The sequence below is a fragment of the Argentina anserina genome, chromosome 7 (assembly GCF_933775445.1).
Source record: "Argentina anserina chromosome 7, drPotAnse1.1, whole genome shotgun sequence".
NCBI lineage: Eukaryota > Viridiplantae > Streptophyta > Magnoliopsida > Rosales > Rosaceae > Argentina > Argentina anserina.
This window is the reverse complement of record NC_065878.1, coordinates 11,588,122-11,615,694: the sequence shown is the minus strand read 5'-3', so window position 1 is coordinate 11,615,694 and position 27,573 is coordinate 11,588,122. Positions and strand designations below refer to the sequence as shown.

Genomic DNA, 27,573 nt, shown 5'->3' with positions numbered 1-27,573 from the left:
AGGTTGCCAATAAACCTAACGTTGCCAGGGAACTAGTAATGGATTAACCAGGGGCGTCTAGAGTACTAGAAAGATGGCTGTAAAGAAGAAGACCAAAGCTGGCTCTTCTGTTAACCCAATTGCTCCGTTGGTGGATCTTGTGAAGGGGACTGGATGGGGTTGTGGAACAAGATCCAGTGGTTTCTATCACTAAAGCAAACACAGCAGACATGGAGCATGATCCTTCTGCCGCATCTCCATAGCTTGAGTCGCGTCACAGTGATACAATAATGTGGTTGTTAAAATTTATTCATGTCTTTTACATTATTTGTATTATGTTTTTTTTTCATGACCATTAAAATATGAGTGATTCTTGGCTTTTGTTAACTAGTTTTACTTAGGGATTGCTAGTTGTTGACTAGTTTTCTTAGGAATAATTAGTTTAATGTGAGTTAGAAGATGTAATTTTTATTGTCAGCTTTCGGATGTGTTATCTTTTTCTGCCTGCTAAATTACAAATGAGGTTCTATTAAAAAAACCAATGTATATGAATTAGCAAAGCTTTGTTTTTGTACCTCAAAACAACGCGATGGGTCCTAAGCAGAAAACAAATGGGTCTAACAAGATCATACCAGATTTTGATCGAACCATTTTAAATATCGTTTTGCAATAATTGATTATTTGTTTCTTTGTGACATACATGATGCGTATAATTAGGTAGACCACAAAATGTATATCAATTAGGAACCGACACTTCAACTCCATGTTATTTTAATCACTGCAAATGTGATGTTAGAGACATAAAATCGAAGGCAGATCTCTTCATAATGTAACCAGCCACTTACCTTATTTAAAAGCAAAATACCAAATGTACACACAGAAAGCCAAACGAATGAGAAGATCGAAAATGACGCCATGCTAGCGTGCTCTGTAGGCTAGCTCGAGCAAACAACAGTAACCGACATAAAATTATGCAATTTCTTTCAGTTTCTGTATCCAGGAATATCTGAAAGTAATAATAGTGATTGGAAACCACATGGAACTTCCATACACCTAGGTGTGGGCATAAACCGAATTAAACAAGTAAAACCGACCGAACCGAATTGAAAATATGGTTCGGATAATTAAACCGAAAAGATGTAGTTTAAAAATGAAGAAAATCGAACCGAAATCGGTTTAAACGGTTTGAAAATGGTTTACGTGATCAAACTAACCGATTTAAAACCGAACCGACCGAATTTAATTTAATGATTTAAAAAATAATAAATAATGGGTATTAGTACAAAAAAATAACAAAAATTAACATAGAAGGTTGTCTAGTGCAGTTGGTAGAGCGCATGGTTGTTATATTCTAAGTCAGGAGTTTGAATCCCAACATTGACATTTTAATATTTTATTGAAAATCTATCAAAATGAGAAAAATATAATCTTTACATAGTTATTAATGAGACGTGTGTGTGATGTACTGATTTGTGACATCATCTTTTGGTAGGAATTTGAGTCTCACCTCTTTAAAAATTTAAAAAAATTACGTATGAGGTGTGAACCGAAACCGAACCGAATTTCGATTAAACCGATTGTTTCGGTTCATATTAATTTAATTTAGTAAATAGTTTGAATTTCTAAAAAACCGATTAAAGTGGTTCGGTTTCAGTTTAGACTAAAAACCGAACCGAACCGATATATGCCCAGCCCTAATACACCTCTTGTAAATTTTGGGTCTGGTTCCCTTTCTTTTTTTTGAAAACGAAAAAAAAAAAAAAAACTGGTTCCCTTTCTTTCAACTTGTAGTTTTACTTCAATATATCCACATAAAAAACGTCTTTATTGTCCATAAAAACGTACAAGCAAGTAAGGTGTGCAAATCTATATTGTGCAACACTAACAAAAAAAATTTTTCTTTTTTTGAAATGACGTACAATTTCCCTAAATTTAAACATGTCAAATTCTAAGAACTGAAAACATTTAAATAATTTTCAGTTATGATGCAAGGGAGATTTGGGACTGGATGATTTTTATGCTTGATCGTTTCAATTATGATCAGCCTGCCTTTGTTTTTATGGCTTTGTGGGCTGTGTGGTGCGAGAGGAGCTCTTTTGTTTGGAAAGGTGGAGATTGTGACCCCTTCCATATGGGAGTTTGGGCTTGGCATGAAAAAAAGTGCAGCCTAGTCCAGATTAAACAACAGCGGCCGAAGACCAAGTGGGCTTGCCCGCCAAGAGGTAGGCTGAAAATAAATTGTGACTCTGCTTTTTTATTGGAGAGGGGGGGTGGATGGATTGGTGTTGTGGCTAGAGATGATACAGGCTCATGTGTATCTGCGTTGTCTCGCCATATGCTCAGTCGGCAATGCACATGAAGGTCGAGGCTCTTAGGGCTGGCCTTCTCTTAGCTATCCACCAGCAATGGCAGGAGGTAGAATTTGAAAGTGATAGTGCGGTGGCTTTAGCGGCGTTGACCAATGGAGCAGAGGATCTGTCGGACATTGGAGTAGTGTTAGCAGATTGCAGGTACTTTATGCCAAGGCTTTAATTTCATTCTTGTTCGGCATATGTTTATAGAAACAAATGGAGTAGCTCATAGATTAGCTACCCTTGCTAGTAATTCTAGGATAAATGATATTTGGATTGATGTTACACAGATGTTATTCTTATTCTTGATGTCCTTGTTCACGATGGGTGTACGACATTATGAGGTCAAGGCTATATCCCCCTCGGTGTCCATAGGGGGGGGGGGGGGTAGGATAAATGATATTTGGATTGATGTTACACGGATGTTATTCTTGATGTCCTTGTTCAGGATGGGTGTACGACATTATGAGGTCAAGGCTATATCCCCCTCGGTGTCCATAGGGGGGGGGGGTCTTAACCCCTCCTAACGGGGTTTTCCCGTCTTCAAAAAAAATTTCATTTATTGGAAACATTTAGAGTAGTCTTTTACAATAATTAATTCATTTAATATTATTAGATAGGGTGATCCCAAACATATGTTTTCCCTTTTATCTATCTCTTAATTTTTTTCCTTTTGTATTAGAAATTTTGACACATTGCATTAGGTTTGTTGTGTGCCTATACTATAAGTATAAAAGATGTTTCGTGCGAAAGTATATACTGTACGTTCTTTCCAATATTGGAAAGGAAAAGATTCAGATCATATGATCAGAGTTCTAACTTCTAACTTCTAAACCACCAAGGCACCAACAGCTTGCAGGCTTGTAGCTATGTCTAAACGACTAAACCAACCACGAAATGCATGCATTACTGTTATAAGAGTACAAGTGGGCTTGGCTTGCCTATCCCACTATTCCTTAATTCTTACACAGCCCAGATTTCTAGTCTCGGGCTCTAATTCAATCGAGATAAGGGACATCATTTGACCCGCAGGCCTGAAAGTCCGTGGGTAGCCCGACCCAAAGCCCGGCTCGGCCAGTCGCAAAGCCCTTCAAGCCCAGCCCCATGGGTATAAGGCAAGATAGAGACCGAGGGTGTAGTCCAAACCCGGCCCGATTGATGCCCAATAAGGCCAGCCCGATAATTAAGTATATTTGCTCTCTACTAGTCGAGTCAAAGGCTTCCAACCTCTCTATTATATATCTTAAAATACTTATTTCTTCGACCTAACTATTCTCTCACTTTCTCATATGCACCCCTCCCTTTCATTCATCTTCTACCTTATTTCTGTTCTTTTTCGTCCCTTATCATCCCAATCAAGTCCCATATTGAATTCTTCTTTTCTGTATCTCAACTCTATCTGGCTCTTCATACCAAAATCAATCACATATTAGATCATTTAGTAATTTAATACAGATATGAGGATTCCCTCGGCTTGAAGATTGAATAAGCTTCTCCTTAATTTCTATTATTCCAGATCTCATAATATCAAGCCTTGTCTTTATGTCTATGAATCCCAATTCTGACCAATAGTTATTCTTTAATCTCTCTTTTATCTCTTGTTCAGTTCGGTCATTCATCAAGGAAGAATACCCAGAAACCAAAAAAAAAAGGGAGAACAAATTCATGGAAGAACAAAACGGGTTGTGTGGCCCTGCCCAGTGGGCTAGGCCCGGCCTTGTTGGCCTTTTAAAAGTCCGGCCCATGGGCAACCTTAAGGCTTCAAAATTTCTCTACTACCCAATCCGGCCCGGCTCTGAAATTAATTAATTTATCTAAAACCCTGGCCCGAGCATATTAGTTTTGGGCTGGACTGGGCCTGACCCCGCCCATTACCGACCCTTAATTCCAGAGCATAAAAATTATTCGATTTACAACTTAACTTATCATTATTATTTTTTGATAAAAGATACTACAACTTGTTAGAATTTAGGTTTCTAAACTTTTGGATCCGCGGTACAGTATAGTGTTCTTGAAGTAGGGAAATGTATGAGAAGATTTTCAGTTAGATGGTGCAAATTGGAATCATCAGGGTGTCTCTCCCAAAGGTTTTAGCCTCAAGTGGCTTTACAAATGACAAGTATATTAGTAATCAAAACATAAACCTTTTAAAAAATCATTTAATAAAACTATTGACTCGTGCTCATAATTTGGCCACACCATCGTTAACAAGATATAACACAATCCTAAGTAATATTTTTTTTAGAAAAGTAAAATTATGTTTTACTCTGTTTGGATTGAGTAATCTTACCTTGATGAGAATTCTATTTTTAGTAATATAAAATTATAAAAATTGAGGATTCTTTTGTTTGAATATTATTTTCTAAAATTTAAAAAATTATTGGAATTGCACGGTAAAGAGTGGGAATTGAAGAATAACACATCTTTTTAATGGAAAACACTAAAAACAAACTTCAAATTTCTCTTATCTTTTTCAATAAAATCTGCACTTTTATTTTAAGAAATTTCACCTCAAACAGGATAAGAAATATCATATTTATGGAATTTAATTAAATTCCTTCTTGTTTTGTTCTTACCAACTTATTTCATTAATTACAACCGAAGGAAAACATAGCTGTGGACAAATTGTCATCCACCCCTCCCTATCAAATACCAACATTATAGCGGACAAGAATCTAAAAGATTCAAATATAACCTAATTAATTTCAAAAGCATTTGATACCTCCTCAATCCAAACTGAAAAGATAAGGATCAAAACAGCCCATCAAACCCGGCAACAATGAACATCGATCTCCCAAAAAACAAGGGTATTACATTGATCACCTCGTTGCACTCCTCCTCCTTGGTAAATTTCATAACAAACTTATCTTCGTCTGCATCCTAAACCGAGCACAGATTTTTCCAATAACGGGATTCACGTCGGGCTTCTTCATTGACAATCGCACACTCATTGGGATGGGAGCGGCTGTGGTCCTTGCAAAATTTTGAAAATCCATATATATTTGACTATTTGGCAATGAGTTTAATGAGATTTTCTAAAAATCTATGTTCTGCCCCGCCCCCTCCCCCCAAACATAGGTTTGTAGTTCCGCCACCGCCATAGGTACGCTGATCAATGCATCTGCCACGGCAGTGCGGCACCCCGAAGACAAGTTTGTGTTTTTTTTCCTTCTCTTTGATAGCTAAGGCCACAGTGAGTACTCTATGTCTATGTTACTAACCAAATTTTTTATTATTATTAGTTGATGTCTGATTCCAAAAAAGAAAAAAACGGTTGATGTCTGATTCCATCATGTCCATCAAAATTACACGTCCTATCTAGTAGCTAGCTATGACAACCAACCAACCGTGCATACTATGATTTATCACTACGACTTTGTTGTTCAGTTCCTCTTCATGCAAATTTAAAATGACCAATTACTGTGCTCTAAACCTATTTTTTTTAACTTCTAAACATAAATAGTTAGTTATTTGTAACAAAAAAAAGTAGTTGATTATTTGTTGCCGAGATATATAACGTCGTTAATCCGAAAAATGAAACTTGTTGCATTATCAACTTAGTTTTACCACCCGCGGATGCATGCAATAGTGGTAACGGGCTGTTGTGGCTTGAGGAATGTCTCGAGTTCGAAACCTTATGGATGTAACACCATGCTCTGGGAGAGTCAACTTCTTTACGGAGGCCGTCAAACACTCGGAAGTGATGGCTTGTAAGGTCCATCATTGCTTTCTCCCAAACCAAAGGGGCTCGATTTCTCTCAACAACTAGTTTGGTTTAATTTTAATTTTATGTGAATGTTGAAACATGAAATACAATATATAATAAAGAGTCATATATAACAATAAGTTGGTGTAGTACAGTTGATTATAACTCTGTGCTTGCAAAAAGATGGATCAGAAGTTCGATTCTCCTAACCACTGATTTTTTTTATTTGAAGTTTGCTTGATACGTGGCAATATTTGAAAATATTGGGACACTTATTAATATCGGGAAATAAGTTTGGTATGTAATGGATATATCTATATGCCGAAAAATGAAAAAATTCATAAAAATATCGAGAAAATTATGGATATTTTAGTCCTTGGTTTTACCCAAGGACTAAAATATCGGTAATTATAGAAAATATCGAGGGTTTAAAATAAGGAAATTTTCGACGGATATATCGGAGAAATATCGATCTTGAAAAATAATTGAGAAAATTGATGGAAATTTAAATAAAAACATGGAAATCTTGGATGTAATTTTGAGAGATGTTTCTTTAGTTATAAGGAATTGTAGTGATTTGAGATGAAACAACCATCGAGAATTCGTAAAAATTGATTTTAAAGTATAAACATCTAATTGACTTGAAAAGAATATAGTGAATAATGCATTGTTGAGCTTCTCTCATAAATTCATCATCAATTTATATGACAGTCAGTGTTCTAAATATCGGGATATATCGGCGATATATCGGTGATATTTAGAAACCGATAGGATAAATGCCATATTGCCTTAATATATCGGTCAACTCAAAATATCGGGTCAACATGCGATATATCGGTTTTTTTTTTTTGACTTTTTTTTGGTGGATTTTTTTTTCGGAGACTTTTTTTCGATGATTTTTTTTCGTTGACTTTTTTTCTTGTTACTTTTTTTTCGGTGATTTTTTTAAGGAGACAATGTCATTTTGAGAAATTTCAACGCAAATAGGCAGAAGGTGATTTATGAAGATGATTTTATCTCAGAAAATGAGGATGAAGATAATGGAGAAGATGAGTTTGACTTTGATTCTGATGATGAGAAAGTTTGTAATGCATGAATGCATAATCAATATCTCAATCTATCTTTTGTGCACCTATTTTTGTTCAATTAGTACTTAGTAGTTAATATTAGTTGGTATATTTTGATTATTTTGAAGTATATGTTTATAAATATATTAAATTTAAATTAAAAATTAACAAAAATGATAAATCCGATATATCTCGATATATCCCCGTTACATCCTTATTTTACAAAACCGATACGATGCCGATAACCGCTATTTAGACCATTGATGACCGTAGGTAAGTGGAAGAAAAATCTTAAGAAGAACAAATGAAATAGTAGTGGTGCAACAATGCATTACATCTTTTTATGTATTTATAGTATAGTAAAGTTAACAAATGAAAGAAATTAAAAATTAGCTAACCACTAAATTGTAGTTGAATAATAAGGAAGGAAAAAAGAAACTAGTAAAATTAGTTGGGATTAGAAAATTTATCAAATTTTATTTGTAAGATGGTATATATCATAATAATTGCATAGAAGAATAATAACATGATTTGGTTGTGATAGTAAGGTCATTGGGTGTCTAACCACATGATAGGGGTTCGATTCCCCTCTAAAGCATGTTTGAATTTTAATTTGTGGTGGTGACACGTGGCGGAATGTAGTTATGGCGCGCGCTGAACGTGTTTATATTGCGATATTTTCGGAAATTGTTTTGAAAATATCGGACAATATTAAACTGGTATATGAATGATATATTTTTAGGCGAGAAAAAATGAAATATCAGCGATAATTTCGATTTTTCAGTCCTTAGTTTTACACTTTTACCTGAAGGACTCAAAACAACTTGGTCTACTAACTTTTACGAGCTTGATGAGTATCGATCTCTTTGATTTGCAAAGTTACATACAGAAGATGAAAACTACGAACCGATCATATTACTGTGTTTTGTGTCTATCTACATATATGCTCCTTTCCAAGCAGTACGTACATGCAGCACCGGCCCAGTCACCCAGAGATGTTCAGTACTAGCTGGTTTCCAGCTCCAAATACCAAAAAGAAAAAGTCAATCGATCCGCGTATTGTTGAGAAAATGATGCATATATGATATGAAGTGAAGCTGATTCGACCCTTGATTGAAATTGTGACAACTCCTTGGAGCCAAACAAACTTAGATTTCAGCTTTAAAAGTATGTGGTGATTTCATTGTCCAAGCGTTTTCTTTCTTCTCCAAGGATTTCCCAACTTCTTCTACCTTAAATTCTTAAGAAATATCAGGAATGTACGTGGCCAGCACTCACACACACACACACACCAAGAGCCCCATTCATAATGTTGGATTCTACTAATTGCAAATTTGCAAGATTGTCTATTAGGGTCCCCATGCATTAACGTTGTATTCATGTATAGTCTCTTGTCGATTACAGATTTACATGGAAATTCTTGACACTATTTTACGTGTGGACATATGCTTAATTATTCGTACGTACCATGCATGATGCATATTAATGCTTGTACAGTACGAGCTTTGTTGCCACTTACCTCCTAGGCTTAGTCTTTAAGAATTATTACGTAAACAGATTTGAAATTAGATTGGACCGTATATCATAATATGTTTGAACAAGGTCGACTTGATGGGTAATAGCTGAGCACCGCGTCAATGGGTACTTGTGAGTATTGCGTACACTACATGCACCGAATAATAATTTGTAATTTCTTTAGATATACGTACTGATAGTTTTTAAGTGAATATGAAATGAAATTCAAACCATGCATGCAGTGTCAATCCAACAGCGACTAAGCACTTACTTTACCACTAGTATATATATTATGTCTTCTTAGTGATCAATTTTGAATCGCCCTACAGTATATTGCAGCGAGCTTTACATATCAAAGCCTCAGTCTATCTAGCATTTCGCTTACTTCTGTAGAAGCTACGTACATTATTATCAGATATGTATACTAGTCCTAGTTATTCCCCTTTTTAGTAAGATAATCCAAGTTCTGCGTCCAAGAAACTAGATCTTTGTCTAGTCTTGTTTTCTTTTCATATTCTTGTTGTTTTCAGCTACTTAGAGTGAGTTTGGTCTCGAGTTTTTACTAGATTATAGGGTTAAATTTTCAAATAATTTGACTGAGATGTTTGAAAAATAGAAATTATAGGTGATTATATAAAAATTTCACACACATTGAGTCAAATTCTAAAAACTACGAATTTGAGCTTCTGATTCTAGGGGAAAGATTATAATTTGTCTATTATATTATTACCATATTTTTCTAAACTCACCACACTTTTATACCAATATTCACCAAACACTTCAAGTACTCACAACTGATTATAATTTGTCTAGTGGATTGATCCTTACTCTTGGATTTCGTCTCAAACTTGTTGTATTTCATCTTAAGTGAATGAAAGATTATAATTTGTCTATTATATTATTACCACACTTTTATACTAATATTCACCAAACACTTCAAGTACTCACAACTGATTATAATTTGTCTAATAAATTGATCCTTACTCTTGGATTTCGTCTCAAACTTGTTGTATTTCATCTTAAGTGAAAGAAATGACCTTTGATTTAAAAAAAATTGGAAAAAAAAGTTCCCAATCGATTATTCTTTTATTTAGAAAACAAAAACTATATTCCGAGTGTAAGTGGGCGATTAGCTTTAGGGCCCCTAGCTTTAATACCTGGACATTGAAGCTAGCTAGGTTCTGTCGCAACTGGTGATCGATTACCATCAAAATGAGCCTATAGCAGAAAATTGGAAAAACAAAAATTGAATTTTTTAAGCTGGCATAGTTTTCAACTACAGAATGATGATCAGCTGGCCAAAATCATTAACGTACTCTACCATGAAATCATGATCATGGATGGAACGTACCCTTTTTTTTTTTTTACGAATATCGGAGGTGAGCTATAAATTGATCCCGATCCGTAGTTGACAAACAAGCACCCAATCATTTATATGTTCATCTTTAAGCAAACACTGCATGTTAGAAGCCGGCCCTATCTGCTTATTCACTGTCAAAATCAGGATACATTTCAGCTTTAGATTGTACAATCTGTCGACGAATCAGGTCAGTGAGGTCACTCGAGTGATTAGGACAAGAAATAATGGAAAAACAAAGACCCAGCAGCAATAAAACGGTACCAAACGACACTTAATTTACGATTAATAGATCCAGTATAGGACAGTAGCTTGCAAGAATTTTGTAATTGGTGGAATGCTGCTTGATCAAACTCGTTACCATGCTTGTACCGATGGTACTCGTTAGGGTGTGCAATTTTTACCAGAAATGCGGTATCACACCGGTTTAATTCGGATAACGAACCGTACTGCTTTATACGGATTAGATTATGATCGTGAAAATGTCAAATCACTTAAATTGACTGAATTAGGATTAGACATTTTCTAAACCGGATAAAAACAGAACCACACTGGATTAAAATAAATGATTATTTATTTTTATTATTATTTAATAATAACATGGTGATATAATAATATACCAATACCCTAATAGTAACAAAACATTATCTCTAAGACTCTAAGTCGCAAGATTGCCAAGATCAATTCTAAATTGACTAAATTCCATCTCTTTCTAGCACTTCATTTTCCTTTCTTTCTTTACTTTCTATATTATAGTATATTTCCAGACTTAAGAGACATTATTATGTAGTATTATTCAAAGATTTGTGCCTTCAAAACTTGATTAATATTTTGGTTTATAATATTATTTGGAGACTTGATGACTTTATTTATTTCAATTTGATATATGAAAACTAGTTATTTATCCAAAACCGCATCATAAATGTGATTTACCCAAATAAACGGTTTGACTAAACCAGATACTAGATATAGTTTGCAAAATCGCCAAATCATTTAAAATGGATTGGATATGGTTTTACCCCAACCTGCACCGCACTGTGTACACCCCTAGTACTCACTGCTCAGACTTTTGCTGTCATTATCTTTCTCAGGTTCCCTTAGGTATAGTAGTAGACAACTTTAACCCCTATCCCATTGCATGCCACTATTTCATAATTGTATGAAGTGTTTAAATGTAGAAAGATAGTCTAAAAATCTATATAAACTATGTGCAAATGAATGTGATATTTTTTGTAATGCATGTCATAATTTAGTTCAATTAAATTATTTTCAATTTGGTAAATTATTCAGTTACTTGTAAATTATGGTATGATATACATCCCAGCTTGTACCATAGACGACAACAAATAATTTGATATATCAATACATTAATGTGTGCTAACAATTAATGGAATGCTTAATTTGTGGTCGGTAGCCTTAGGTTTTTGCACTTATTCTATAATGAAAGTGTATGTCATTGGTTTGACGTTTGTCCATAACTTACGTTGGTATATGATATGTGTCTTCTGGCCTATTATGACGTTATCCTACCTTGGAGAAGGCTAAAAAAAAGTGTGTGCTAAAAATTCCTCTTTTCTTTTGCACGCCTACAATGCAAAAATCAAAGTGAACAAGGGAGGTGAGAAATGCTCGCTGCGATTATGTTTTCCGGTCCTGTAAATAAAGGAGCATGTCAGTGCATATATATCTATTCAACTGTTCGACTCGTACGTTATTTCTCAACAGGGAGAACTTGGGCGTTACTTGTTGAACGAGTCATTCCTAGCTTGTAGTAAAGTATCTATTCAGTATATGTTCCGAAGAAAATAAAATATTTAGATTACACTAAGCTAAAAGATATAACCACTTCAGGTCTTTACATATATTCAAATGTCGATATCGAGCTAATTAGCTAGCATCGATTAAATTTTATTATTAGCTCTTAGAACCAAATGTTCCTGGTTGCTGATGGAATTGTTGATACATGGCCGCCATCATGCTGTAAGCATCCATAGTCATTGGCTGCACAAATTTGTGCCATGTTAGTATAAAAAATTTAATACACTCGACCATTTGTCAAAAGAATGTTCTTATACTTCTGACGGCAAATGATCGAAGTTCTACGATCCATGCACAAATATTAAACCTCACCTGCGATTGGCATGTAAGAAATGCTGGCAAGGGGTCGGGCATCACACTTGTGGAAGCGGCCTGGAACCTCTCAGCGCCACTGGCAGGGCCATCCCATGAAGCCATGGGCATGAATGCGGTTGGGTGAAGAACCGGCGGAGGGACTCCCGCTATGTTGGCGAGGCCGATGTTGTTCATGTCCATTCCCATTCCCATCCCAATCCCCATGCTCATATTTCTTGGGGCCATCATAGACATTTGAAGTTGTTGCTGCATAGCCATCGGCAACATCATGGCTGGCATGGTCATTCTGCTTATCATATGGACTTGAGCTTGCAACTGTTTCAAGTATTCAATCACTTCATCCAGCATTGAAGCTTTATCCGTCTGCAGTAATTCAAATTAAAACAAAAATGACCCTATATTAGACGAGAGCTCCATAAAATCCGCTAGCCATACAACTTATGATCACTATCAGCATCCATGCATATCGTAGCTTGACAAGTTACAACTATTCATTCTAGAGGTTAAGCCAATTATGCCCTACCAGCTAGAAGAGGTTATGTAGGAGCAGGTAGATAGTTGTCCCCATAATGAACAACCCTTCTGTCAAATTGCACCTTGTTTGTGGACTGGATATGTGGACTAGAACCATTGAGTTCACTAAAAACACACAGCCATTTAAATACATTTAAGTTTTGGACCACTCAAATTAAGACCTTGGCAGCCATGGCTGCTTAAGAATCAGACTGTACACCATCTCAGCTAAATCAGCTTTTGACATGCACTGATATACGTACATGATAAACCATGCCAAGTGCTATTGGCAATTTGGCATATTAGTTTGTTTCCAACGATGGCATTTATATGAGTGACCGAATATAAATGAAATCAATAGAAAAAATTTCGTCTCATTAATTTGATGCTTATTCGACTATATTAAAACCATGCAGATTTTACACAAACCCGATCAAGTGGAACATCATACCTTACTGGAATTTGGGACCAGCTTCTGCAGCGTCTTCATCCTCTGGTTGATCTTATCTCTCCTTTTCTACATAAAAAAAATAATTAATAATGAGCAACGAACCCTTCCACCATCGTTTGAATCCAAACTCTCGAGTCAAATAGGTCCCTATCGTTGGGCAGTTCATCATTATTTCTGTAAATAAGTAATAATATATACATATATTGACAAATGTATATATGTATATATGAATAAATTATATATATATGCGTGTGTGAATCCGCTACGTAAAACTAGACCAAAAAAAAAACTGGTGAGAGTTTAGCATACACGTTCAGATTGATTATGTATAGCAGCAGCCCTCCTCCTTTTTGTAGAAACTGAGGATTTTCCCGTACTTCGCTTCTTTCTATCCTCCTCATCGCTTGCCTCTCTCTTCAAGAACGAAAACATGAACAAATTATTAATATATACGATCTAGCAAAAAAAAAGAAGAGAGAAAGATAGCGAATCAATATCTTGCGCATTAATTTAAGGAGTAAAGCCTGGGAGCTTGCCTGTAGTCTACTGTGACAAGCTGAGTCACGGTCACTTCCCTTAGTTTCAAGTGTAACGTGCTGACTGTCTATCCCAAACGTGGCACTACCGCTCACACTTGGAGATCTGCTGCTCCACTCGGGTGTAGCCGGTACACGTGCAGCGCCCGTTGAGTGTTTTCTCAGGCGACGAGTGTCCTCGTCATGGACAGCGGCAACACTGCACGACCCCACTCGAGTGGAGCACCCGTTGAGGATGGCCGTGCCAGAACTGTCTGGCACTCCTGGCACGGAAACTACAGAGTCTATTATATGGCTACTTTTTGGTTCATCAGGTTGGTTGATCCTGCAAGGGACCAACCCGTCCATGGTCATGGTGTTGGAGGGAACATTGGAAGTAGCAACACTATGTTGATGATCCAACCAGGTCACTAATTCTTTAGCACCACCGCCAGTAGCAGAGGTGATGGTATTTTCAGAAAGAGGCAAAATACAGGTGGCTTGGTTGACTACGGACTCCAGAGTACCGGTAGCGCGTGGCTTGTCCCAGGATGAAGATTTGGAAGGCAAGCGAGGCAGACCTAAGCCGTGCATGGCAACATGGCCATTTTCCCATGTCAGCTCTGCGACTTCATAGTCGAACCTGCATACAAGTATTAATTATCAGTTGTTTCACGCGCAGAGAGAGAGAGAGAGAGAGAGAGAGAGAGAGAGAGAGAGGTACGTGGGAACATCAGGAGCGGTGGAGTTGGAGTGAGAACGAAGAGAGAGCCTAGGCGGTTGCGGACTATCAAGATCCCAGCTTGGAACACACTGGCTCATTTTCAGAGAGACAAAGAAAACAACACGAGAGTCGTGTTGGTTTCGAGTGTTTGAGAGAAGAGGATAATATACTGTTTTTTTTTTTTGCCTTCTCCTTCCAATTATTTGTTGTAAACTTGTAATTTTATTTCTACATATGCTTGTGATTGAGAAAAGATATAACGGGAAACATGAGATAGCTAGGGGTTGGCCTGGTCCTTGCTATTAATCATGTCCCAGCTGCTGGCTAATAATAGTATGGAAAGTAGATGTGTTGCATAGACTTTATGTCATAAATGGAGATATTAACTAAATAGGATCTTGTCGAGAGAAAACTACGTGGGTAGCAAGAATTGATAATAAAAAGGAGGGGGAATTTCTGGACAAAAAAATCACACTTTTACTGGGATTAAGTGACAAACACTATTTATGTTACTGTTTATAAGATTTTTCTCGGCTCTTGCTCTCCTTGTTGTATATAAATGTATGTGTAATGTGGTCAATGTGGTGTGTATGTATATGTACTTTCTACCATAGTTACTTATAAGATATGAGAGTGACTGCTTTTCCAGGTAAATCCGATATGACTAAAGACCAAAGATATGGATGGTGGGAAGAGAAGATGAACAGACGATAAAGTACAGTGACATCCGGTCTTACGCACCTTATTTTAAAGGTAGATTCGGCCCGAAATTTGAACTTGGTAGATTTTAATACACTAGAACCTTTTTTTTAAGAAACAAATACCCTAGAACTATTATGACATCACTCAATTTTGCAGTAAATTTGTACAGTAATTTTTTAATAAATTAATAGGTTCGGGACTAACAAAATTTATTATTTTAACGAGATATTAATATATTGATAAATTAATAATATATTAATTTATCGACTAATTAATAACTTATTAATTTATGAAGCTATAATAAATATTTTCTTTCACTTTTTTGAGAAAAAAAGTTTTACTTCGATCATACACCATAGTATTTGATTTAACACGGATACCGCTATTTAAAATATTATGTTGTTCAATGTATTATATTATTTTTATTTGATAATAATTAAATCAATAATATTTTTTAATGAAATTCTCAAAAATGTAAAATTTATTATATAAATTATGTCATTATTAATTTATATATTCGATGGGGTTTATATGAATTCTCAAGTTTATATTATATTACAAATTTAGCGAATTATTAATTTAGCATATTAGCTCTAAGTCGGAACTAATAAAAAATATTATTTTAGAGAGATTATTAATTAATCGGGTATTAATTTTAACGAGATTTTACTATATTTTTCATGAGAAAAAACTAAGTAATATTGTAGATTGAATAATTAAGTACATCAGCTGATAAGCAAAGTCAAGAAAAAAGAGAGAGAAAGAGAGCCAGAAAATGCCGGGTTCACTAGATATATATATCACAATAGGGGTCGTCGTAAAGGAGCAAGAAATTTGGCATCATTCATATATTAGGGATAAAGAAGCTCTAAAATGTCGTCATCAGTGGCGGATCCAGGACAAAAATATCACCTGAGCTAATTTCAGGTTTACACTATGGAGTGTATGAAGTTCATATAATTAAAAGTCAATTAAACCTAAATATTCATACCATTCCCTAATTCCCTATAATCTTAAGTTTTTAACTAACTATCTAACTTAAATAGGCAAATACTCAATCTCTCATTCGGTCATTCTCTAACATACCACCAAATTTCAGATTCCAAATTTCCAATCATTACAAATCAATAGTTTAACTATCAAACTCATATAGCAACACTAATTCCCCACAATTTTAACAAACCCAAATATGTAAATAGAATACTCAATCTCTAATCATAATCTATTCAGTCATTCAGTAAGACAGTAACAAGACTAACACATTAACACCCAATTTCATGTAATCATATTCTAAATTTCCAATAAGATCTGTTTAACCAACAAAGTTAACAAACCCATATACCCACCAAATTTCAGAATCTAATCATTCCATAATCAATATCTAATGATTCTAATCAGGACATGATTCAATTTTAAAAGAACTTTAGAGGAGAACTAGAGAAGAGTTAAACATGTGGGTTCTACAGTATAACGGTAGAAGTGTAGATGAGAGCAGAGAGACCATATGCAATCGATTAGTTTAATTCATTCTTTTTAAATAGAGGGTTGGTTTTTTTTTTCTGGGCTGAAATCTTAAATGAGCTTCATCCCAGCCAAGCCTGGCTGGATCCGCCCCTAGTTGTCCCCTAGTTGTCATGTTGATGAACAAACTTCGATTCATAATTGTCCAATCGCCAGTTCAATATTACACTGAACCTCATTACATAGTCATATTATGGAACACATTATCTTCAATAAATATAATGAAGTCGAAAAAGGAGGGATCGAAGGGTTTTTATTGCAGTGCATATGTGTGGTGTGGAGAAGGAGATCGAGAAAGAGATGACGATGATAGTGAGATACATATCAAACTGAATTGTGGTTGGAAAGCAATGCACGTAGTTTCTCAACCAAGAAAAATAAGATAGTTATAATGGAAACCCGATAAACAAGAACACCAGCTGACCAGCCTGCCAATTTGGGAAACTGATACCCTTGGAGTTGAATGGCAAGTGAGTAAAGTGACGTAGCTAGAATACGAGAGGGAGGAGATAGAGAGCGAGGAATCCTATTCCAATGGATAGTATCAAGTCGACCAACGGCACAGCTCACTCGATAGTATGACAGTAGAGTCCTTTGTTAGTTAGGCAAAATGGTCTGCTGCTACTGCAGTTGCCTGTTTTAATTGTCCAGGACAGAGAGAAGAGAAAGGTTAGAGGCTCTAAGGGTTAAAATGAAGTCCCACCACCTCAGCCCCGCCACGATTTGACCTCGCAACTTGTATCTTGTGTGTCACCAGGTCGCTGTTTAAGTACGGATTAGGGTTTGACAAAGGAGGGCTCATAAATTAACTGGTTTGAAATTTACTGTTTATGACCCCATGAGATTGATAGATCCATATTTCAATGATTGATTATAAGTTCACAAACGTACGAGACTTTTTATTAGTTTTCAGCAAAATCAAGGTTGGGCTATTGCCGCCCAATTATTAACTTTGTTCACCATTTTTATTTATTTCATCTCATATTTTAAATTTAACATTAAATTTACTTATTTCGTATATTTCTTTTTCCAAAACTGTTCTTAGGTGATATATCAAATTATAAAAGATAATTTTTAGAGACATTCTTTCAATTCATTTACACCAATATAAAATGAATGATACAGTTTTTAAATAGAATCATAATTTGATTTATATATTTTTTTCTTAATTATATTTATTTTTTATTTATTTTTTCTAGAAAAAAATTAAGTGTTTATCTAATATAATTTCAAAAATTCATAGATTAACAACTTTAAGTTGTGGAAAAAAAATCGTAGATTATAAACTTTGAACAATGAAAAAAAGATTGATTTTAGTGTTAGAATTTTTATTTGTGATGTTCACCAGGTAAATTAAGTTAACAGTTATGATTTATGATTTGAATAACAATTTTCATATGAATATCGAACATAAAAAATGAAAATTTTCAATCAATAAGAGAGAAATATTTTTAGATTTGGTGGAAAAGATTAATATTTCATGACAAATTAAGTATTTTTTATATACCTATAATTAATTGATTATATATTTAAAAATAATTTTTTATTTAATAGTCATTTTGCATTTAGGTAATATAGTCTTTCAGTAATTGAAATTTATGTGGGGTGAACAAAAATGTTGGTAGGGTAGCAATAGCTGCAACCAAAATTAATTATCAACAACAATATATCAGATTGCGCATAGCATGGATTAGAGCAACATAGACAAATTAACTCGAATTCATCTTATGATACTCATGTATTATATGGGTAATTTATGTCATTTAATAAGTGTATGTATAAACTATATATGATGCGGGTTTTAACCCTTCTTAAACATACATTCCTAGTTCAACCCCTGCATTAAAAGTTTTCCGTGGCAAGTTAATTTACCATACATTTTGTTTACTGAATAATTTACCGCATTTTTTTTTTGACGGAATGTATAAGATGGCAATCGTGTTGCACATGAGTTGCAATTCTGAGAAAGTGATCTCAAGGAACTAGGAAGTGATCTTCTTCATTTCGTTGCCCAAATGAAATGCTATATTGCTAGTAGAGATTAGCAAAAATAGTGGGCTGTCTGAAGCCATACAAGGTTGCTTTGGCATGGGCTCAGTTACTGGGCTTATTCTATATGCTTTTTAATTTGGTTTTCTTCTTCATTTGCATTTTCAAAAACCGCCAAGTTAGTTCTGGTCGAGTGTATGACTATGTGGCCGACCTTGAGCCGCAGTGCCGGTTTCTGCACTTCATGTGCCTTCTTTGTTCTAGTTATAGAAGGAGGCACGGGGAGCCTCGTCAACTGGACTCTTAGTTTAGAGTTTAGGGTAATTTAAGTGTCATCAATCGTAATAATTTCCCCGGTTGACCATGATATTGAAAAGGCGATTAGCTGCTAGTTTATGGCCATTACGTTAGCTTCTAATATGTTATAGTTAATGTCAAGCAGATGGAGTTGCGCAAGAGCAATTAAGATTAGGGTGAGCATAAAAAACAAAAATCCCGATCTCGTCCCGAAATTCATAGAGATGGGACGGAGGTCTAAAAAGTTCGTCCCGTCCCGTTTCATAATAGTCGGACGGGACGTGAGACGAATAATTTATATCTCGCTTTGTCCTGTCTCGTCCCACCTTTAATGAAAACTTAAAAATTCTTATATATTTGTATCAAAATCAAACTAATTTATGTTCTTAATAACTCTAAAATTATATCAACTCAAATAGTAATGGTAAATTATAATATTTTGAACATAATATGTATTTTTTTTGTTAAAATTTCATTATTGAATGTTACTTTGTTAATGAAAAAGTAAAATATAGGTTTTTATTTAACTTCATAAGGTGGGATTTGTCCCGTTCCGTCCCGTCCCAACCGGGATTAATCCCGAGTGGGATGCATTCTTAAAAACCCTCCTCCCGTCCCGATTCAAAAGAGTGGGATGTAACGTTAGATGAGCCCCGTCCCGTCCCATCCCGTCCCGTGCCCACCCCTAATTAAGATTCCATTTGCATAATAAACAGGGCAAGAAAAAAATCCATGCACGTCCTAACACAATATGATCAGCAATAGAGACAACTGGCAAGGAAGTATGAAAGTCCACTTGTTTCATACTTTCATGCTTTCATGTACTATTGCAAAAACACCAATGTTATAGATGATTTCGTTCTGTAGCTTGACTAGGTGGAACATCTTCATATCATATATATTACGAGTATAGTTTATTCCAACGAAATCAAAGGAGCCCGGCATAGCTTTCAGTGAAAATGGGTAATAGCCTTTCCCTTGACTTAATCTCTCTCACTCCTTAATTTGATAATGTCCATTTGCTATATGTTGGTTCCATGAACCTAATTAGAAGCACCATTAGATTACTACCAGAAATTGAAGTGGCTAGTGTTAGTTCAAACCGGCTAGTCACTAACCATGTTCGTAGTCTAAAATTCATTTGCTGACTACTGGTGTATCTGCAGCTGTTATGTCCTGAATATGTCTCAAATATACAGACCTACAAAGCACCATGCATTCTATTTGTCCACTGTGTTTTGAGAAAGACAACCAGATTAGACAAGAGAATAAATTTTGCATATATGCGATAAGTAAAAATTGATACTATACCTCACAGATTAGTAGATGGACATTGAGTAGAAAGTAAACCAAGAGGGACTATCGATCGATCACCGCAACAATTTGATTGATGAACTACCCAAGATGGTAATAACTATGACCTGCCTAAATATGAGAGGGAATGGACTCTTGGAAAACCCAACCCCAAAAAGCCAAGTCTTCAACGTTAATCTCCAGATAATGTAATGGCATACTATTTTTTCACAAACTCAGTCTTGACTGCTCAAACAAACAAAGCCTGTTTATGGTTGGTTTTTCAATGGTGGATGGTCTGGTTATGTTTTGAGATCGATAGTCACTGAATTAAAATTTTATATAGGATATGTGCATTATATTGGGATGAACTGGTCATCAATTACTTGTGCATTGGAATTAGTATTCCTCTCGAGTCTCGACTGCACAACTGCTGGCGATGATAGCGATCACAATGCTAGCGAGTGTCGGTTGAGAGAATGTTAGATTTGTATGTTGTTTTCGTTACTTTACTATATTTGGTTATTTATAGGGTTTCTGATGTATAGATTTGTGAGTATGTTGTGTTGGTCTTTTTTAAATCTTTCTAGCTTGATCAAGTTGGAAACACATTCTTTACTTTTAGCAGTTTGCTTTCCATACATGTTTTGAAATTGGATTTTTCTATCAAATAATGAAATTAACCATTTCACACGAAAAACAAACAAGGCCTTTTCAAAAGGTATACATATAGGTAAGAAGTTAATAGCAACCAGGTAAACACCACTAATTGAGTTGTTTATCTGATATTTTTCACTGTAATTAAAAGTGTAAAACGTCTACAAACATTTTAATTGACATGGTGGGATCAAATGTTCCATCTTTAATGTATCCTACTCGAAAGAAAATCCATATCTCCCACCTGAAAAATCAGAACCCATAATTAAAAGGTAACTAATTGAGATAGATTGAGCACTGTACTTTCATGAGCTTTTGATCTGTACTTTCCCCAAATCTTTCCAAGTTGTTTCACCTTTTACCTAGAGACAAATTTTAGATCTTCCAAAAAATCCAACTCCAAATTCTCCAAATCACTACCTACACTCCCTGAAATCATTCCCAACTCAACAGCAAAAATCCCCTGCAAAACATCCTCCAATCACTTCCTCCCACATCACCAGCCTCCCAACTCAACCAACCATCTCCAACTCCACATAAATCTTACCCTGGGTTGCGCTCCACTGGATGTCCAACTGAAATTTACAACACTACCCCTCACCAGACAATCAGAAATGCACAATCCTGTGAGAGAGAAACAAAGATGGAAGCTTTAACTCTTACAGCATAGAGATTAGAGAGAGAGACAGAACACTGATAATTTAAAGATTGGAGTTTTCTGAAACCCTAACCCCTCTCTCACTAAATTGGAAATTGGGTTTCCATAAATGTCCTCCTACTCCCCAAAGTCTAGAGCTTTCAAGAGGCCAAGGGCTCAGAGCCTCCCAGACCAAATCCTCAAGCATGTTATCTTCAAGATGCATCTCAACAACCCCAACCCCAACCCTAACCCTAACCCTCCTCGCTCTCCTCCTTCTCCTTCTCCTTCTCCCACCACTCCTCTCTCCGAGCCCGACCTCTCCTCCTCCTTCCGCGCCTTAACCCTCCACCAAAACCCGACCCGACCCGAACCCACCGCCCTCCTGTCCGACGAGCTCCTCCTCCTCGTCTTCGCCAAGATCCCCCAGACCCAGTACCTCCCCAACTCCCTCGTCTGCCGCCGCTGGCTCTACCTCCACGGCCGCCTCGTCAGGTCCCTCAAGATTCTCGACTGGGGGTTTCTCGACTCGGGTCGGGTCTTCGCCCGGTTCCCGAATCTGTCCGAGGTCGACATGGTCCACGCTTGCGTCAGGTCGCCGCGGGACTCGGGGATTGTTGTCACGAGGAAAGGGCTGTCGGTGCATTTGGACTCGCTGTTCAGTTCGGACGGGTTCATCGAAGAACTGGATGTGCTGAAGGCTAGTGTGGTGGATGCTGGGCTGAGACTGATGTCGAATTCGTATCGAAATTTGCGGAAGATTGCAGTGATCGGCGCCGGGGTTGAGGGGCTGCAGCGCGTGGCGGAGGAGTGTGAGATGCTGCAGGAGATGGAGCTGCATTGCTGCGGGGATATGGTGTTGAGGGGGGTCAGCGGGTTTCGGAACTTGCAGATTGTTAAGGTGGTTGGTTGCGTTGAGAGGTTTTACTGCGCGGTGGTGTCGGATATTGGGCTGACTATTTTGGCTCAGGGGTGTAGGAGGTTGGTGAAGCTCGAGTTGTGTGGGTGTGAGGGGAGTTACGATGGGGTGAAGGCGATTGGGCAGTGTTGTCAGATGCTTGAGGAGTTGACTTTGAGTGATCATAGGATGGATGGAGGGTGGTTGGCGGCGCTGCAGTTTTGTGGGAACTTGAAGACGTTGACGCTCGAGTCTTGTAGGGGGATTGATTCGGGCCCTGGCCCGGATGAGTATTTGGGGTGTTGCGGGACGATTGAGGAGTTGCATTTGCTGCGGTGTCAGGTGCGAGATAAGGAGGGGATGAGGGCGTTGTTCTCTGTTTGTGAAGGTGTGAAAGAGCTTGTTCTGCAGGATTGTTGGGGTTTGGGGGATGAAGTGTTTGGCTTGGCAAATATTTGTAGGTACGAGTTTTTCTTTTACTTATGCATTTTATCTCCTTTTGTGCTCTGCTCCAAGATGCACTCTTATATATATGAGTTATATCTGTCGAACTTAATTTTCTGCTAAACCCTGTCTGACTTTAGAAAATATTTATGTGCGATTGGTTACCATTTCCTTTCTGAATTGTGTGTTCTCTCTGCCAATGCTGTTTGCACAAAACATGATTAGGAAAGTGTAGCTTAGAAGATGGTGCCATGGTTATCTCAGATGTCATGTTGCATAAAATTCCCCCAATGCTAGACAATAATATTGAGGCTTGAAACATACATAGTTTTTGTTACAATGTCTAGGAAAATCATTACCTACAACTATTTTGACTATACTTTCTGGAAATGCCAAACATCAGAATTCCAAATTTCCACTTAACTCCTTTTTGGTCACTCGTTTTATGATGTGAACTGATGTTTGATGTCGTGATGAGTGTTTTTCATTATTAATTCAAAATATTCATATTTAACTTGAATCGGATCAAACCCATAATAACTTTGAAGTTTCTAAGGGCTTTCAGAGGTCACTCTGACACTGCATTATAGGTTATATCATAAGAAATTTGGTATCGAATTCATGTCTGGACTAAGAAATGTGACTTCATAAGAATAAGGCAAGATGTTTAGTCTTACTCTTACTGAGTGAGAATTTTAGTACAGAATGTTGTTCTCTTCTTGGTGAATGTACAACCCCTTTGCTTATGGTTGTTATTATCAAAGGCATGAGTGACTAGTGTGTTATCAAGAACATGTGTGAAAGGCTTCCATTGTCGAACAATGCTTGTATTTGTTGACCCATAGGCTTGATCGTTTCTCTCTGTACGATTTGTAGTGTTGTCAATTGTGCAAACTAAGTCAGGTTTACTCCTTTCCCCAGATCAGCTTGAGGTACAAACAAGATGAGCAAAGAAGCTCATCTAGGTCCACCATTTGAAGCTTATAGTTTTAGATTAAGACTAGCCAGCTGTATATTGCTGGCTTTGTACCTAGATCAGATTAGTCCAATTTTAGTAGGTTCATGCCCTGTGTCTTTATCCGACCATCTCAAGGCAAGAGAATGCCAATTTATCCACCATCACGATCTGGAAGACAATTTGTGGTAGAATAGTCTACATATAATATTTGAACCACCCTTGGCATAAATCAAGCTTATATTGAGCCAAGTCCAACTCTTACATGTAATTAAGTAGTAGTTGAATATGAATTTGGTAAAGTGGGAAATAAAATCCAGTTGGAATGGTGTTGGACTCTATATTTTTATGGGGGAACATTTTCCAAACTATCACCCTTTCCAAAAAAAATCTGGTATAGTTACATAATCATATGTTGCTGTTTCTCGCTACAGGTCAAAGCGAAATAAGTGCGTACCAAAGTTGGTACATTGAGCATATATAGATCCATGATGGTTGTGCATCCACCGGAGATGAATATGGTTATATGCATGATTCTACTTTAGGTTTAGAAAGGAATCAATGGGGGCGAAAGTTTTAGGATTTATCATGATCACTGGGAAACATGAAACTTAGACACCTCACTCCAAATTTGATGATCGTCGAGGTCAGCACATAAAAGCTTCTACCCAGACGGGTTTAGGATAGTTCATCTGGTTCAGAATTTGAACCTTCCCTAAATATCAAAAAGAATTTTGTGATGAAAAAATGTTTAGGGTTGGTTAAAGGTGTTTGATGATTTGATAGAAAGAAAAAGAACATTTTAATTTGATTCTGATATATAAGTTATCACAATAACTTTTCCTCCGTCAATATAGAAGAATTTAATGGTCTTGGTATTGCTTTCTGAAATGCTTAGGAAGTTCCATAACGAGTACTATATCTTAAAATAGTGTCATCGCTGCTTGCTAAATGGATATAAGTTGGAACTGTGTGGCATTTAGTTGCTTGAAGACTGAAGTCTAATATGTGTCCATTTTAACCATTTTGTCCTTCAGGCCTTCATCTTCTAGTGTACAAGAGTCTTACTTTAAGCCATGAACCCTACATAAACTTGTCATTTCTTTCTTTTGATCTTTTCTGTTTACTGTATGAAAATCCATCATCTTACATTTGAGGCAGGTCTTCTCATCTGTGGCTGGTTGAGTAATTAAGTCTTCGATTCAAAGCATTGCATTGATTGTTTCTACATTTTGTTCTTGTTTTTGATAGGAGAGTGAAGCTGATTTCCTTGGAAGGATGCTCACTGTTGACAACAGGAGGTCTGGAATCAGTACTCCTTCATTGGAAAGAGCTTCAAGAGCTTAGAGTAGTATCATGTAACAATATATCGGACAGTGACATTACTCCTGCCTTGGCATCCTTATTTTCTGTTCTTAAAGAGTTGACATGGCGACCAAATTCCAGAGCTCTCTTGTCATCAAGTCTTGCTGGGACTGGAGTGGGAATGAAAGGTGGTAGGTTTTTCAAGGGACTAAAGTCTTGACTTAGCTGCTTGTTCATGGGACTTCAATTTGTCGAGCATCCAGATTATTTAACTGTCAGGTGTTCGATGTTGGTCCATACGCTGAATAGGTAGATTGTAAATGATCATATCTTACTTGGATGTTCGGTGATGTGGGGAGTGAGGGTGATTTGTTTCCTCATCAGCTAGCCTGCCGAAGGGAGTTTGTGATTGGAATAACAATTCTTCTCCCGTTCCCACTTCTGTTATCCGAATTCAGCATCAAATCCTCAATGTGACTGAGGCTAGTCAATGTTTGTCTAAATTCAGTAGTTTACACGGGCTAATTTGTTTCATATTAATTAGTCTGTAGGAGTTAGAATAAGTTAGAACATTAATACAGTTTATTCCTCAACATAACATGTACTGGGAATGAAGTTATTTCCCGCCAAGTGTATTACATATTATACTGCAAATGTTTGACCGGTGAATTTATTTTCTTTACGTTAACCGTAAACCTTTAAGTTTGTTGACGATGAAACCACTGATATAGGAAGCTCGTGGCCATTGGTTATTAATTGTCTCTATATCGGTTGTTTCTAACACACTTTGGGGCTGGAGAATGGGATCACGTCTGTAATTCTAATCGTTCATAACTTGTGGATTTTTGTGGTTGAGGGTTTTCTCACAGTCGGGCAATTATTTCATGAGTCATGACCAAATGCATAAAACTCTTCTACTTAAGTTTTCCTCTTCGGTTACCTAATGCATAAAACTCTTCTACTTAAGTTGTGTTCTTGTTGTTTTAGATATTTTTCTAATTTTAGTTGATATAGACCATAAAGTATATATTTTCTTCAAACCTCATCTCCGTCGTTATTTGAATATGACAAGATAGAATGACACTTTCTCGGATCATGCTTAGTGTGATTAACATCAAATTAACAAGACTGCACTCACAAAACTAGAAGGTTCAAGCTCAACGAACATGAAATATCATCAATAACAACATCATTCTTTTGAAAGTATGAATTTACTTTCCTCTATACTTTTTGTGGCTTAGGATTTTGAGTTTGATCTGTCATTAAAAACAACACCTAAAAACAAAACAAAAAAACATAAAGATTATCAATCCCAACACTAACCCACTACTAATCTGCAATAAACTTAGCAATCTAATCCAAATTATAAAGAATTCATCTCTCAAACAAAAACACAATCAAAAAGTCATTGTCCTGGGCAATTGGACACTACAGATTAATATCTGTAGGAAACCTTAACATTATCTAGGATCAATGAATTTGATTACCCAAATGATAGGAGCACTTTGTGCTACGTTCTTAATATGTTTTTACTTCCATTTGTACTTTGCTTAACCCTTATTGTTGTAATATCGAGTCATTGAGTCACAATAGGAGTCTAGGACGGTTATGGATGTGTCTTTGTGCTTAAACGAGTTAAAAACGAAGAACTGGTCTAGAGTCCTAGTTTGAGTAAGAATCCTTATAGGACTAGGAAACCTATTTGAATTAAGAGTCTTCGTCTTTCTACGTTTTAGTCGCATTGACGATATCTTGAGAGTCCTTTTTGCATTAGGAATCCTTGTTAGATTAGGAAACGTCCCATTTTAAAAAGTCCTACTTGAACTCAAACTCTTATTACGAAACTTTCCTAAATGAACTTTCCTGTTCTAGTAACTTACTTATTCTAGTAAGTTTCCTTTTTGCAAATTAGAAACTTTCCTAATCTAGTTGAGCTCATCTATTACATGTGTCTTTTTAAGACAACAAATATCTAGATTAGGACATGATTTTCGAAATGTATTATCTCTTACTATTAATTTTCTTTTCTTATTTTCAGGTTAGGATTTAAGAGATAATTCAAGGCAATTAAATGATGATTCAGCCGTGCAAGAAAGGAGATGAAGATAAAACACGAATTGGAGAAGAAGTAGGAGATCAGCCGTGCTATACAAATCAGAAAAGAACAAGGAATCCGTGTGGCACTTGAAGATGAAAACTCACGGTTTGAATACAAATCCACAATGGAGAAGGAGTCTTGCCGTGCCTTTTAAATCAGTCATGGATAAGGAGTTTGGGCCGTGTTATACATGAGATAAACAAGGGGATAAGAGCTGAATTAATCCAAGGAACAAGGAAAGCCATTCGATCCCATAATGGCAGCAACATCACAGCCGTGCATCCTCCATGGATCAGCCCAAACCCTAGCAGCCTCCTCTCCTCTTTCCTCTATATATAGCTCGGCCTCCCTTCATATTTGGCATCACCATTCTCTCATAAACACAGCTGAAATTCTGCCAAAATCCATCCAGGAAATTCAAGCCAAAAACCTTCATCCATCACCACAAAACCGTGCTCATCTTCCT

At 36.4% G+C, this 27,573-nt stretch overlaps 2 protein-coding genes across 2 annotated transcripts; one reads left to right on the top strand and one right to left on the bottom strand.

Annotated features, from left to right (window-relative positions):
- Positions 1–11,773: 11,773 nt before the first annotated feature.
- Positions 11,774–14,437, bottom strand: LOC126802797 (transcription factor UNE10). The gene is made up of 6 exons (XM_050530506.1): positions 14,312–14,437; positions 13,609–14,230; positions 13,382–13,486; positions 13,073–13,138; positions 12,106–12,471; positions 11,774–11,976 (listed from the first exon to the last, which is right to left on the bottom strand). Exons 1-6 carry the CDS (start codon positions 14,407–14,409, stop codon positions 11,890–11,892), a joined length of 1,344 nt encoding a protein of 447 aa, XP_050386463.1. The 5' UTR covers positions 14,410–14,437; the 3' UTR covers positions 11,774–11,889.
- A 7,007-nt stretch (positions 14,438–21,444) lies between these two features.
- LOC126802049 (F-box protein At5g51370-like) lies at positions 21,445–25,654 on the top strand. Its single transcript, XM_050529578.1, has 2 exons — positions 21,445–22,766; positions 24,956–25,654. Exons 1-2 carry the CDS (start codon positions 21,538–21,540, stop codon positions 25,227–25,229), a joined length of 1,503 nt encoding a protein of 500 aa, XP_050385535.1. The 5' UTR covers positions 21,445–21,537; the 3' UTR covers positions 25,230–25,654.
- Positions 25,655–27,573: the final 1,919 nt, after the last annotated feature.

Excerpts from the sequence above, each read along its gene's own strand:
- LOC126802797 (XM_050530506.1), bottom strand. The coding sequence starts at position 14,409 with ATGAGCCAGTGTGTTCCAAGCTGGGATCTTGATAGTCCGCAACCGCCT. Across the intron at positions 14,231-14,311 it reads ACCGCTCCTGATGTTCCCAC|GTTCGACTATGAAGTCGCAG; the intron begins GTACCTCTCTCT and ends ACTTGTATGCAG. Across the intron at positions 13,139-13,381 it reads TACATAATCAATCTGAACGT|AAAAGGAGAGATAAGATCAA; the intron begins GTATGCTAAACT and ends TTTTTTATGTAG.
- LOC126802049 (XM_050529578.1), top strand. The coding sequence starts at position 21,538 with ATGTCCTCCTACTCCCCAAAGTCTAGAGCTTTCAAGAGGCCAAGGGCT. Across the intron at positions 22,767-24,955 it reads GGCTTGGCAAATATTTGTAG|GAGAGTGAAGCTGATTTCCT; the intron begins GTACGAGTTTTT and ends TGTTTTTGATAG.